Consider the following 15,883-nt stretch of genomic DNA (forward strand, 5'->3'; position numbering starts at 1 on the left):
ATCCCACCAAGAGTGTACAAGGGTTCCCTTTTCTCCACATCCTCACCAGCACTTGTTGATTTATTGATGATGGACATTCTGACAGGTATAAGGTGATATCTCATTGCGGTTTTAATTTGCAGTTCCCTGATTAGTGATATCGAACATCTTTTCATGTCTGTTGACCATCTCTGTATGTCATTTTGGGAGAAATGTCTGTTCAGGTCCTCTGCCCATTTTTTAATTGGATTGCTTGGGTTTTGATGTAAGTTGTATGAGTGCCTTACATATTTTGGATATTAACCCCTTATAAGAGGTTATCACTTGCAAGTATCTTCTCCCACTTGGTAGGCTTTTTGTTTTGTTGACAGTTTCCTTCGCTGTGCAAAAACTTTTTAGTTTGATGTAGTCCCATTTGTTTTTCTTTTGTGTCCTTGACCAAAGATATATATCCAAAAAGATATTGTTAAGAGCGATGTCCAAGAGTTTACTGCCTATGTTTTCTTCCAGAAGTTTTATGGTTTCAGGTCTAATATTTAAGTCTTTAATCCATTTTCAGTTTATTTTTATATATGGTGTAAGAAAGTGGTCCAATTTCATTTTTTTGCATGTATCTGTCCAGTTTTGCCAACACCACTTGTTGAAGACTATCTTTACTCCACTGTATATCCTTGCCTCTTTTCTTGTAGATTAATTAACCATGTAAATGAGGATTTATTTCTGGGCTCTCTATTCCATTGATATATGTTTTTATGCTAGTACCATGCTATTTTGATTATTGTAGCTTTGTAGTATAAGTTTGCCACTTTGTTCTCACTCAGTATTTCTTTGGTCATTCGGGGTCTTTTGTGGTTTCATATCAATTTTAGGATGAGTTGTTCTAATTCTGAGAAGAATGCCATTGATATTTTAATAGGGATTGCACTGAATCACTGTATCATGTTAGGTAGTACGAGGTATGATTAAAAACTATGGTGAATATTTAAATTAAAAAAATATTATTAGAGTAAAAGATACATTGCCATTAATCCCTCCAAAGTACTCCCCCTTGCTTCAAACACACTTATCCCACCGTTCTTGCCACTTTCTAAAGCAGTTCTGGAAGTCCTCTTTTGTATCTTTAGTTGTGCTATCGTGGTGAAATTTATTCCTAGGTATTTTATACTTTCTGATACAATTATAAATGGGATTGATTTCCTAATTTTTTCTTCTACTCCTTCATTATTGGTACATAGAAACACACCAGTTTTCTGTACATTGATTCTGTATCCGGCAACTTTACTAAATTCATTTTTTAGTTTTAATAGTTTCCCAGTGGTCTTTAGAGTTTTCTATACATGGTACCATGTTACCTGCAAATGAGAGTTCTATTTCTTCCTTTCCAATTTGGATACCTTTGATTGTTTTTGTCTTGTCTGGCTAGGACTTCCACCACTATGTTAAACAGAAGTGGTGATAGTGGGAAACCTCATCTTGTTCCTGATCTTAGAGGAAAGGCTTTCAGCTTTTTTCACCATTAAGTATGATGGTAGCTGTGGGTTTGTCATACATTGCCTTTATTATGTTGAGACATGTTCCTTCTATACCCACTTTGTTGAGTTTTTATAATAAAGAATGTTGAACTTTGTCAAATGCTTTTTCTGAGATGATCATATGGTTTTTACCCTTTATTTTGTTAATGTGATGTATCACTGATTTATGGATGTTGAACCATACTTGCATCCCTGGAATGAATCCCATTTGGTCATGGTGTATAATCCTTTTAATGCATTGTGAATCCAGTTTGCTAATATTTTGTTGAGAATTTTTGTACCTATGTTCATCAAGGATATTGGCCTGTAATTTTCTTTCTTTTTAACGTCTTTATTTGGTTTTGGTATCAGGATAATACTGGCTTCATAAGTTTGGAAGCATTCCTTCTGCTTCAATGTTTTGAAACAGTTTAAAAAAATAAGTGATTTTATTTAGGCTAAAGTTTGAAAAGTACTGGCCTGTTAGATATTTTATTACATACAACTGAAATCACTTGTATCTCATGAGTTAATAATGTAAACAACCTGTTTAAATACCTGAGCCTGTTTATTACCTCAACATTTCTGTGCAGATTCTGCAAGACATTACATAAAATGACTAGCCCAGTATCCAGTACATACAGATATTTAACAAATGTCAGTTCCCTTCCTTCTGAATCTTACGTTAAGCTTTCAAAGGATTATATAGGGATTGCTTTAGTGTTAGGTATCACTTTAGTAATAGTTATCCCTGAGCTATTTGAGATGGAAAATTAAAAAACAAATTTCAGATGAAAAAGAAAAAAGTCAACTCACTCACTATCACAATGAAATGAGATCCTTTGCTTGTTGGTACCATAGATTTTGGATTAAATACATCTGAGTCTTTTAAACAAAGTATGAAAAAAATTACAAAAAAAAAAAAAAAAAAAGCCAAGATCGCACTGAATTATTAATAAGGTATAAAATAGGGAAAACAAAAGTGCAATGATACACAGTATAACAATTATAACATTAAACATTCCCAATAATGACTATGATTCTAAAATTTGGTCCTTATATTTGATATTAAGAAAAGCAAGTTTCTTATTAACACAACTTTATACACACAGAAATGCATTCTGTAATCTACATCAGTAGCTCCAATCCTGACATATGGTTAGTGAGTCAAATTACATTAAAAAAAAAAAGAAAGGCACTTACCTCAAAGTCACACTCTTCTCCCACAGCATATTTGGTCATGATCTCCAACCAAGCAGTATCTACCAACTTTTCTAAGGAGGCTGTGTTATGGTGAACCATTTCCAGAACAAGTTTCTCATACCAGGCAGGAAACTCTTCCTTCAAACTAAACAAGTATGCCATTAATTACCAAGAAAACACAGAAAAACCTATCCAGTTTTAATTCGATTCAGGGGTCAATTCAAACATTTCTTTGGTAAATATATGCAAGGCACTGGGGAATACAAAGATTAAAACCACGTGATACACAAGAAAAAGAAAAGAACTTTTAAGTAGTTTGTCAGATTGACCTATCCAGGTTAATCTTCTCATCTATAAAATAAAAATAATGGGCACATCATTAGTAAGACTGATTATTTTTCCATTAGTTTTTTTTTTTTTCTTTTTTTTTTCTTTTTTTTTTTGCAGATTTCCCTTTCTAGGTGTGACTTATTTATTCATAGCCTCTTCCCATTTTTTGGTTAGGGCACCATAACAATTATGTTTATATTACATCTCAAATCAATAATATGCTTTCATATATATTCATTCATTTAGTTCTTATAATACATTATGAGGTACCTAGAATTTTCATTTTATAGATAAGGAAAATTAATCAGAAAGAGTCAACATGTTAGAACCATGACTTGAACTCCAAAGCCCTTGCAAAGTAAAACTATGATGTACCACTTTTCACTTACTAAACTAGCAAAAAAGATTTTAATTATACCCAACACGGGCAACTGACTAGTGGAATGTAACACTCATATACTACCGACAGCCTATGTTTCAACTCTTTTGGAAAGCAGTTTGACAACAATTATCAAAACTGTCATATGTACACAAAGATATTCACTGCTGAATTCTTCATGGTAGCAGAAAATAGGAAGCAACCTAAATGGATCTTTAGATATCTAATTCTGATCAGATAGTTTAGTATTTGTGCTGTGGGTAAAGGGGCGGTCATCAGGCATGAGAACATTCATGCAAATTCAAGTATTAGGTTTATTATCATCTTAAAATAGTCTCAATCACTCTATTATTCATAACTACAAATGTTCCACCAACTGACTGCTAGACTTAAAACCTTTTACAGGGCCGGCCCGGTGGCTCAGGCGGTTAGAGCTCCATGCTCCTAACTCCAAAGGCTGCCAGTTCGATTCCCACATGGGCCAGTGGGCTCTCAACCACAAGGTTGCCGGTTCAACTCCTCGAGTCCCGCAAGGGATGGTGGGCTCCCCCCTTTGCAACTAAGATTGAACATGGCACTTTGAGTCGAGCTGCCTCCTGGATGGCTCAGTTGGTTGGAGCGTGTCCTCTCAACCACAAGGTTGCCAGTTCAACTCCCGCAAGGGATGGTGGGTTGTGCCCCCTGCAACTAGAAACAGCAACTGGACCTGGAGCTGAGCTGCGCCCTCCACAACTAAGACTGAAAGGACAACAACTTGAAGCTGAATAGCACCCTCCGCAACTAAGATTGAAAGGACAACAACTTGACTTGGGGAGAAGAAAAAAAAACCTCTTACACTCCCTTACAATTAACCTACCGAGTTAGCTGCTTTTCCCTAGTCACAATCAATAAGCTTCTGGTCTCCCTGCCTTTGTTAAGGCTGTAACCTTCGTCCTCTCCCCACTGTCCTCCTTCACTGCTTAACCATGCTTCTGAGCTGTCCTCAGCCTTCCTCAAGTTCCTAAGGCCTTTCTTGGCCCCTATAAATTCACACACTCTTTCCATTAATCCTCCCAGTCACTTGGCTTAAACTTCATTTGTCTGGGTTATTTCTGAATGAAATTGGACAATGATGTTCAGATTCTTTTACTAACTCTGTGTTATTTACATTCTTATAACAAGTATGCATTACTTTTATAATCAGAAAAAAAAATATTTCTACTCTGAATAATTGTAAAACCTGTCTTTTTCAGTTATCCCTCCCATCACCCCCTATCTTGTTAGCTATCCAATCACATAAAACATTCCTCGAGTGTGTTCTTCAGAACTTCCAACTGATGCAATCAGTTCTGAGGTCAAAGAAGTTTGAAGCCCACAAGATCAAACCAAGCTAACATTTCTTTATTACAGGTCTTCTGAAAATCTTTAACATGCTAATGTGTAAAACTTTTCAAAAACAAAGTGTGTAGTGGTTTTCTGGTTATGGCCAAAACCCTCTTTTCAGGAAGAACGAGAGGATCCATCTCATTCTCTCCCTTCCCAATAGTGCCATGACTCCCAACCTGAACAGCATCCTAGTTGGCCTATGCGACTTCACACCTGCCTCTTGCCTTTCTCATTCTTCCTACACATTGCTTCCAGATTAAACTTCTCAAAGCCCAACTTCAATCAACACTGTACCGTCATATGTACCTCTCTTAATTATTGCTGTCCTCACACTGTTCACTGAATTAAATTCAAATGTCTCATCTTGTCTTCAAATGTCAAACATCGCCGTCTTCATGAAATCCCATTAAGTTTTCCCTAGCAACTTCAGCTCAGTCTCCTGTGTTCCCAAAAACACACCCAGAGAAAGTAGCACTATCTCTATTTGCAAAGAGCAAACAGTACGTGCTTATATAGTGCAGAGGACTGTAACCAGTTCAAGAATATGTAAAATATGAGCCCTGCCCTCAAGAAGTGTACAGGCTAATACAGGAGGCAACAGTAGCCCGTGGACCAAATCCAGCCTGCTACCAGTTTTTGTAAATAAAATTTTATTGGAACACAGTCTCTCCCACTCGTTTATGTATATCTATGGCTGTTTTCACTGTACAACCTCAGAATAGCAAACCCTAAAATATTTACTAACTGGCACTTTACAGAAAAGGTTGGCCAATCCCTGGTCTAAACAAGGAATATACATAAATAACACTAATCCAACACAGAATGATGTAAGTGATCCAAGCAAAGAAGAAACAGGCACCAGGTTAACAGACTTGAGTAATTATTATCAATGATGGAGCCATGACTAGAACCCAAGTCTCAACTGAACCCAGTGCTCTGTTACACCAGGAAAAGAGCAGAATAGGATTAGATTACTCAATTGTATTGCTCTCTGCTTATCTACTATCAAGAGAAGCCAATGAGAAGTCCACAGAAAAAGATTCTATTCCAAATTCCCAGAAGAGTAATTTCATCATCCCTAGTTTCTACTTATCATTTGCATGCTCCTACTGCACAAATTGTGAGTGTTTTCTTTGAGAGAATACCCAGATAAGCACGCGCTTTGAATATAGACAGGATTTTTACAACAGCTCGTTCAACTACCCCACTTGGATAAATGGTCTTCAAACTGCATACTTTTGATAGCTGCTGTAAATACTGTCTTAAATTTCAAATGACCACAAAATAAAACCTTCTGCTAATTTGCTACGTCCATATTACTTCTAGGTTATATTTGCTTCTATTGCTTAGAACCACACTTCCAGAATATTTACAAGGTAAAAGTATAGAGCAAGAACACTCAAAAGCCTGATAACTATCTAAATAAGTATACACACAATTATATATTCCACACACTTTGCTACTAACAAAATGCCACTAGACAAGGACACTCAGACACCACATTATACTAATGCAATGTATTCCAATTTATGCCCCATAAATTTAAACACAAATACTGCTTTATAGTTACTATTCTCCCTTTCATAATAATATGAAGATGGTGCCGGAAGAGGAATGCTTCTATTACTTACAGTTCAGCAACTTCCTGTTCCTCCTCCCAGGCCTCCTTGTGTGTTAGCTGACTGCTTCCGGTACTCTTACACGTCCAAATGCGTTCACTGTACCTTTCCAAGCGGGCTTCATACTCTCTGTTAGCAGTGGCTCAGGAAAACAATATTCAAGCAACAGAGACAAATAATCCATATCCATAAAATACTTATCATACATAGGAAAAAAACCTATAGTATTCTTTCTATCATGTATAGCACGAGAAGATAAAAATCAGTTTTCAATTAGCAAATTCAAAGATGATTAAGACTAAACTACGATTAGAATGGTTTGTCATGTTTTACAAACAAAATATTAATATTTCAGTACAAATATTTTCTTCAATTCACCCGTTTCACTTCACAAAACTCACATAGTACTAAAAATTCACAAGAAAAAATAAAGGTAAAATAAGACATAAGTCACAAGGAACAGAATTTAAGGTATATGGAATTGTTACACAACTCAGATGGTCAGGAAGTTTAAGAATCAGTTCCACAGCAAGATGCGATGACTGGACCAGTCTCACGGCACTTTAATAACCTTCCACATTTGTTAATGATCCATTTACTAAAAGTCTGGCTTTTACCTTAGAAACACCTGTTGATTCATTCTTAGGGCTTAAAAAATAAATTTCATAAAGTCCTAAAAATAATTTTGATATAATATTGATTCATTTTTAGGGTTTAAAAAATAAATTTCATAAAGTCCTAAAAATAATTTTGATATAATATTTATCCAGTTTTTATGCTGTCTCCAATAATAATACATTTACAAGTCATTTACTAGTCATTCCTTGTTTGTAAGATGGAGGAAGAGAGCATCATTAAGTTAGTGCCATATACATGGTAACTTTCCAAAACATCCTAACTGGAATTCAACATCAGCCAGCCACATTCAAATTCAAATGACAAGTAACTGTTTTAGCACAGCATCTGGTGCAAGAAAATGCTGTGCAAGAAAATAAACTGACAGCACTAGAGAATTAGCTGCCAATCTCTGCACAAGTGACATTTTTTTATACCGGTTGAAATAAAAATATTTAAACAACTCCCTCCGAAATATTATCTCACAACTAAACAAGTAATTCATTTTTAATATATGGAGATTCTTGGTTTTCCAGAGTTATGATCGGTGAAAACAGAAACGGTCAAATCTATAGGCAATCTAAAATAGTAGTTTTAGCCAATAGTAAAAGCACCTGCACTCACTGTATCTATCATTCTCTGGATCTAACAAAAACAAAGCAGTAAGTCTCTTTTCCTCACCGTGGTGGTGCTAATATTTAAAGGGTTAAACAAAACAGAGTAACAGTAAAAACCAGGAGTCAGACTTCCATACAAAGCTTTGTAAATCCAATCACTAAAAATTTGTAAAAACCTACATGGTCCCCCTTATCTGCAGTTTCAGTTATTTATAGTCAAATATGGTCTGAAAATATTAAACGGAAAATTCTAGAAATAAACGATTCATAAGTTTTGAACTGCAGTAGTGTGATGAAATCTTTTTTTGAACTGAGTAGTGTGATGAAATCTTGTGCCATCCCACTCGTGAATCATCCCTTTGTCCAATGTATCCAGGCTGTATAGGCTACCCACCCATTTGTCACTTAGTAGCCATCTCTGTTATCAGATCTACTGGGCAACGAAGTGCTTGTGTTCAAATAACCTTTATTTTACTTAATCATGGCCCCAAAGCAAAAGGGTAATGTTGCTGGCAATTCGGATATGCTAAAGAGAAGTCTTAAACTTTATCATAAGTAGGTATGTATAAGAAAAAAACATATATAGGGTTCAGTACTATTTCAGTATTTCGGTACGGTTTCAAGGCATCCAGTGGGGGTCTTGGAACGAACTCCCCGCGGATAAGGGGGGACTACTGTATATAGAGAAAAGGAAATAGCATGGCTTCCTTTATCATAACTAATCAACAAGATGGATTTGTTTTCTGTTTTTGTTTGCCTGTTTCCACTGGGGGAAGGGAGGTAAAATAAAGACAGAATCAGTCATTGGATTCATTCAAACATACAAAAAAGCCTAACATTCTAATATGTTACTTAGCTACACTGAAGAAATTCTCTGAGTAATCAGTGTGAATGCAAATGAGATTAGCAAATATGTCCTAAAGAAGGAACATTAAGTTTTTATTATTAGTTATTTTAAAAAGTAGGACTAATGTGCCCCAGCCCCTTCTCCTTGATCTAGATCCACAATCAGCAACATACAGAACTGGTATCACCTGGATGCCTCAGTGATACCTCAAATCCACCTTTTTCTAAACTAAATTCTTATTACCTCTCTCCTCCCTCCCAAATTTGCTCCTTAATAGATAATCCCACTCTCCCTGAACGGCCCTAGTGCCAAATCAGAACTCAGGAAATCATCTTCATCTCTTCAGTCCCTAACTACAACCACTTATATATTTCTTTGGTTTTGTTTCGTTTTGTTTTTTAAGGAGGGCGCAGCTCACAGTGGCCCATGTGGGGATGGAACCAGCAACCCTGGTGTTATCAGCACCTCGCTCTAACCAACTGAGCTAACCGGCCACCCCTATATATTTCTCAATTCAGTCTTTTCTCTCTAGTAACACGGCCATTATCTAAATCCAGCCTCTGATCCTCATTTCCCACTCAGCCGTAACATTTTAAAACATTGTAACTGGCCTCACCATTAATCCTCTTCTTCTCTGGTCCTTTGTGCTTCTCAACATAATATCCTTTTTTCTCAGTTTTGTTTTTAAACTCATTTCTTCTTCTGATTACTTTAACAATCCCATCTGCCCTCAGGCCCCCTGAAATGCAAATATATTCCCACTGGGAAGCAATCCTCTGACTCCCACAGTACTGAAAAATCACTCCACTAATCAAGATTTTGTTGAGGTTTATTTTCTGTGATTTTTATTATTTTTAATTAGAAAAAAGGGGAAACCTTGTTTCAAACCATATATATTCAAATACCAAATACTGACTGATTATGGTTTTTCAAACAATGAAAGTCCCTTCTACCTGTTACGTAGATTTCCCACCCTCCTTTGAAAATCACTGCAGTCTGTCTGGGTAACCTCATCATTTCTATAACTTCAAGTACAATCTACATGATAACAATTTCTTTCACCAGCTCAGACTCCTGTCTGAACTCCAGGTCCAAATACAAGGTCTGACAATTAAGTTCGCGAACTCATCCTAGAAAAAGTGCTACATATCTCATTGCTGAATATCACTACGGTCACCTTCTAAGTACTCCCCTTGGGAAGCTATGCACCAACGCCAGTGCCTAGTCCACCCTTCAAAGCAATTTTGGAACTCTTTTTCTGGAATGGCCATCAGGGCTGTCGTCGTATTACCCTTGATGTCCTAAATGTTATCAAAATGTCTTCCTTTCAATATTTCCTTTACCTTCGAGCAAAGAAAGAAGTCATTGGGGCCAGATCAGGTGAGTAGGGAGGCTTTTCCAATACAGTTATGTGTTTATTGGCTAAAAACTCCCTCACAGACAGTGCCGTGTGAGCTGGTGCATTGCCGTGATGCAAGAGCCATGAATTGTTGGCGACAAGTTAGGCTGTCTTAACTTTATCACACAGCCTTTTCAGCACTTCCAAATAGTAAACTTGGTTAACTGTCCAGCTGGTACAAATTCATAATGAATAATCCCTCTGGTATCAGAAAAGGTTAGCCACATCGTTGCAACAAGTTTGCAAACTTAAATTACCTCCTATACACTAGTAATACAGACATTTCCACTTGGATATCCACAGGAACTCAATGTAAGAATGTCCAAACTAAGCATTTCACTTCCTATTCCCCCCCACCCATTCCCAGTCAAAACAAAAAATAAGCACTTGCTCCTCTTTCAGGGTTCTCTGTATCAGACATTGACACCACTAACCAAGTGACAACCAAAACACTATCCTTGACTCCTCCTCACCAAATTCTGTCCAAGCTACCTAATGTATTTCTGAGATCCATCTATTGTACTTCTCTCCACCTCAAGGACTAGTAGATTTACTCAGACCACCAATAGCTCTTGCCTAGATTACTGAATGACCACTTACTAAGTCTAGGTGCCGCTAGCCTCATGGCTGCAGATCCGTGCTCAACATTGCAGCCAGTGACCTTTCTAACCTAAAAGCCTGCTTCTGTCCTGTTCAAATTTTTCAACAGCCTCCACTAAATTTAAGGTAAAGTCCTCAACCTGTCTCACAAGGACCTGTGCGATACAACCCTTTTCTGTATCTCTCACCACTAGGGAACTCCATCTTCACTCCAGCTATATGAAACTTCTGTCAAGAATTTTTCAAAATCAAGAACCTTTCAAACTCACAAACTCTTCAAAGAACTGTCCTCCATCCTTTAACTACATTCTAATCATTTAGATCTCAGCTTAAAAGTAACTTTCCCCAGGAAACATTCCCTAAAACCCTGAAATTCGGTAGACTGTATTATTTTTTCCAAATATTCACTTCCCTTCCATAAGAGTAGTCTACATCTCCACCCACTGCCTGTGGCTTGCAATGCCTGAGGTGAAGAGGAAAAATATCCCCTCCCCCACTGATGTTGGGCTTGGCCACGTGACTTGCTTTGACCAACAGATGTGAGATGTGAAAGATGCCACCTCCAGGAAGAAACTTAAAAAGCCATCATGGTTTCCTCCAGCTGTTCCTGCCACTAGAAAAGCATGCTGCAGACTGGGATGCTCTTTCAGCCTGGGCTTAGGAATAAGAAAAACGTGTCTCTTCCTTTTTTTCACCCATTTTCCTTTTTTTTTTCAAATGTGATCATGAGAAAATTTTTAATCCCATGTGGCTCACATTATATTTGTATTGGACAGCACTATAACCTAAGGTTTACATCTAGGAATGAATGCCGCTGACAACACAGTATTTTGAAGTGGCTAGTCATCAAAATTAGAGTAATTTCAAAAGTCTAAAACTGGAATTCCTACAATGCTTAACATTGGGTATTATTAAGTTTATGTACCTCTGTTCTGATTATTACTTTATGTTAAGAGAAAGCAAGAGAAAAAAGTGAAAATGAAAGAAGAAAGCGTCCACTAAAAGGATACTGAGCCAGCTGCGTCTAAATCCTACTTCACATTTTAGATTACGAAAATAAGTCACTCACTCTCAAAAAACCACTCAGAGCAAATGCCAATTGAGGTTTTTATGTTCCAGCAACTGCTGTACATATAATTGCAGACAAAATGTCAAAGCAATTCTCTAAAGGTTGTGTAAGCTATAAATGATATTTTCAAATCCTTGACTATCTCATGTGCATCTACTTTTTCATGAGTTCAAGAGCTACCTTACCACAATATGCTGCTTCTTTGTTCTCTTTAGCCGTATGAGGGTTGTTTCTTTTAATAAAGTACTTGATTCTACAAGTGCCTGAAATGAGGTGGCCCAGGAAAGTATGGAGCACAACTCTAACCCTAAGACTTCTAAGTGAGATGGCAAAGCACCATGTCAAGAGTTACTTTTTATCCTATTTTCTCTTTGGACTAGTTTGTCATTAAGTTAAAAATAATTCTGATCTGGTACAATTTGTTACTTTAAAAAATTAAATTACAAACATCAACATAAGAGCTCAGTATTCCAAATGTCACGTGCTCTACCCATGTTTTTCTAGACAAATCAAGTTATTCTAGCCATATTATAATAGCCCCTCCTCATTACACCAGTTAAAAGTTCTCAAACACTGATGCCACAAAGGTTATGAATTAGTGGTTAGGCTTTAGAAACTAGGTTAAAGCAATACAACAAAAATATTAATCTACAACAGGCTGCTTGTAGGTTCATTCCTCCTTAACACACATCTTGACTTAGTCAGTGTATTATCCTATTGTCAAATAATCACATCAAAAATTGACTGATAAAGTGAATTTTTCCAACTAAGATCTAGTGTCTAGCCTGTAGTACTACCCTAGAGAGTAATGTACCACAGATTCAAAGACACAGTATAATAAACACATCGTCAATAATACAACACCCAGTCATTAAATGTCTACATCATTCACAACTACCAATGTAAGTTTAAGATGTACAATGATGCCTTCAAATACATACCAACACTCACAGATATAAATCAATAAAATATAAATTTGCTATAGAATATACATGCAATCAAAAGGTAGGTATTAGGAGAAAATTAAAGTATCAAATCCTATTAAAAACATAATTATAACTATAAACTAAGAACTGGAAATAGCAATACTTCAAATGGCAACTGTTACCCAACCACATACTTATTCTTCTCTATGAAATCCCTAATAGTCTAATAAAGAAATATGCCAACCTACCAACCACACAATACAATTGTTTAAAAACCATCTTGAAAGTGCTTCCACTTGTAGAAATTCCCAAGTGAGCAATTTCTCTCCAATATGTAACAAAATTTAAGAACTCCTTTGTTGAAAGTGTTCTAAATACTGGTATGGGAAAATTTCTAAGTGAAGATTTTTATTAAATACATACCACTCTAAAAGTTTCAGGATTCAACTGTCATTATTAAGAGGAACTCCTCATATACCATATATATACTTATACACATACATATATCATTATATTTCAATCATTTCAGCAAATGATATGAAAAGGCCTGTGCTGCCAGTTCTAAATTAGCTATCTACCGCAATTTTTTACATGGCTCAGTACCTATTACAGACTTAGAACTCGTCTCTTCTCTATCACGTTTCTTTTACTGCATTAGAACCAGACCTGAAAAATTGACATCTGATTAATATTAGTGCGTGAGTAATCATCAACTGCTCAAAAGGTGACATCTAAATGACATTTAAAAAGGATATGGCAGATTCCCACAAGTAATCTTTTACTTCACCAATGTTTGGAATGTTATAAAAAAAAGAAAAAAAAGTAGGGCACCATTAGAATAACACTGTATCTAGTAGAGCTAGAGTACTTCTCCAAAGCAATCCAAAAATTCTAACAGGACAAGGAAAGGAACCAGATTACCACTCTCACCTGTCCCTTAAATGCACCTTTTTCATGTCACAAACTGACAAAGTGGACTAACATTAAAAGAAAGGAGAAGCATTCCATGTTTTTTTTTTATTTACTTACAGGGATGAGGTAGGAAAAGCACAGGATTCTACTCCTGTCTCTCATCATTTACAGTGCGTGTGAGCTTTAACAAGTCAACCTCAATTCTCTGGACGCAACTGGCAAACCCGAGAGGAGAATCTAACCATCTCCTAAACCCATTCAGCTCTGAGATGCTATAATTATATTTCAAAAGCCTTACTACAGCATGGACTCACTTTCCAGGTCTCTTTGTATGTAAACACCCAACATTCACAAACTACACTGAAACAAGAATGAGATTACCTTATCAAGTATTACATTAAAGGGATGATCAAAAAGAAATTAAATTATATCAGCTCCCATGGGCACTTCCTTCTCTATACAGGAGCAAGCAGAAGCCACAAGAAATCAAGTCCTAAAGGATCTTGAGCTAAAAGAACTAAAATAATACATTAAATAAAACTGAATACATTAGCCTTCACCCTTGAAGCTTTCTGTACATTAAAGAAAGCTTGATTCAGAAATCCTTTTTATACTTAACATTCAAAACGGACTCAACTGACATCCATAGAAAAAGTAAATAAAGGTACAACTTTTAACCAAATGACTAAGCTTGTGCAAGACACAATGATTAGAAGGATGCTTCGTATTTAAAACATCAGTCTCATGCTTCTAAAATATAACATAAAAACTTGACCTATATCTTGGTATCTGTTTTTAATTTTACTTAAAAACAAATACCAAACTCCTTCTAAATCATCAAAATTTCAAACCTGTGCATGCCCAGGGAAGGATGGCATCAGCTACTCCAAGGTAATTTTTTTTTCCTTCCCTTTCCTCCTCTAAGTCTGGAAATTTATTCTTGGTTTTGTGCCTCACGATCCTGTCAGTTCGTCAGCAGCCTAAAGTCCACTCCGGAGGAGAAAAACACAAGTGCCCTCGCAGAGATCGGAGTAACACGCAGTCGAGACTTGTACAAGCCGGATCACGAGGCCACGCGGGTACAATTTCAACAACTTAAGTTGAAGGTTTAATTTAAAAAGAAAAAAGAAGCAAAGGAAACCCCGCTTCCCGTGGTACTTAGGGCCTAAAACCAACCATGGAGTGGGGGGGGGGGGGGGAGAGGGTCTCTCCTCAACCGAGAGGCCCGGGGACAAAGTGCGGAGCGGAGGAAAGGATGGAGGGCGCCGGGCTCCGGAGGGCCTGAGCGGAGCCGGCCCACACCCCCACCCGCTCCCCTCTCCAGAACAGCGGGCTCGGGCTCAGGGTGCAAACCCGCCATCGCAGAGCATGCTGACAGCTGCCACCAACGCAGGGCTGCATGGCCCTCCGGCCCGGCGATCCCGGGGCCCACTCTGCCCCACCCCGCAGGCAGCCAGGCTGGCGCGGCTAGAAAAGGATACTCCCGGGTACGGAAGGCCTCCTGAGTGTGCGCGATGGTGAAGAGCGGCTCCTCTCCGGGAAGCGGCTTTACCAGCGGGAAGGGCTTGCGGCCCAGGAGCGGCGCCATCGCAGCGGCGGCGGCAGCAAGGAAGGCAGAGACGGGTACTCGGCAAGCCCGCGGTGCAACACTAGGCCCTGCGGCCCGGAGTGAGCGCCTGGCTCCCGGGAGTGGGGTGGGGGAGGGGAGGGGTGAGAGGGCGGCGCGAACTCGACTCCCTCACTGCTGGCGCGGCCGCGCGAGGACCATGGAACGGGGCGCAAGAGCGCAGAATTCCCACGCACACCGCTGCACTGCCCGGCAGCCTCCGGCCAACCTCCACTATCGATCCCCGTGTTCGGCAGTCACGACTCCTCCTCAGCTGCACAGGAGGAAATTATTGAAAAATGGCGGGAGATTCCCCTCCTCCCCCACGCCCGGCCAGTGCACACACTAACTTGCTCCCCTGTGGCGCCGGTGGCGAAGGATCCAATAGGCGGAGAGCTGGACAGCGCTCACAGTCTATTGGCTCAAAGGAGCTGCCGCTCCGCTCTTGGGTCCCGCCCCCTTACCCGACCGCGTAGTTGGGTTGCAGGGAACTAGAGGGCAGTATGAAAAGGTGAAAGGTCACGTTATGTAAGCGCCGCTGACAGGCGTGCGGGCTTCCACCCGCGGAATTGGTAGTGGGGGATAACGGGGAACCGAAAAGCCGGAAATTCAAGGCAGTCAGGCCAGAGAAGCCCCCTAACATATACAGACACTGCGCCATCTGTCACCGACGGCGACACCGACATCCGGGCACCACTGTCCGTGTGGTGCGCCGGAGGGGGGAGGGGGAGCGCGCGGCCAGGGGCTTTGTCTTTCCACTTGTGCTCCGCCCCCTTCTTAAAGGCGCAGCGCTCGGCCACGCCCGGAGATGCGCGGGTGGAGCGGATGGGAGGAGGAGTTGGCGGGAAGTAACCCCAAGACCTTACCCAAGCAAAGGTTCTACTGAAGGAGAAGTTGAGCCCCAGC

General features: G+C 39.0%; 1 protein-coding gene across 3 annotated transcripts in view; it reads right to left on the reverse strand.

Moving 5' to 3' along the window:
• The window catches only part of BAZ1B (bromodomain adjacent to zinc finger domain 1B), a 68,427-nt gene extending 53,090 nt beyond the window's left edge, over positions 1-15,337 (reverse strand). For all 3 annotated transcript variants that reach the window (XM_019754960.3, XM_019754962.3, XM_019754961.3), the window contains exons 1-3: positions 14,853-15,337; positions 6,399-6,515; positions 2,694-2,838 (exon numbers count right to left, since the gene is read on the reverse strand). In XM_019754960.3, the coding sequence (XP_019610519.2) occupies positions 2,694-2,838; positions 6,399-6,515; positions 14,853-14,959 (369 nt within the window). In that variant the 5' untranslated portion in view covers positions 14,960-15,337. The remainder of the gene's footprint in view (positions 1-2,693; positions 2,839-6,398; positions 6,516-14,852) is intronic.
• Between the last annotated feature and the right edge of the window lie 546 nt (positions 15,338-15,883).

This window comes from Rhinolophus sinicus, chromosome 3 (assembly GCF_057876585.1).
Source record: "Rhinolophus sinicus isolate RSI-liver-muscle chromosome 3, RSI-T2T, whole genome shotgun sequence".
Classification (NCBI taxonomy): Eukaryota; Metazoa; Chordata; class Mammalia; order Chiroptera; family Rhinolophidae; genus Rhinolophus; species Rhinolophus sinicus.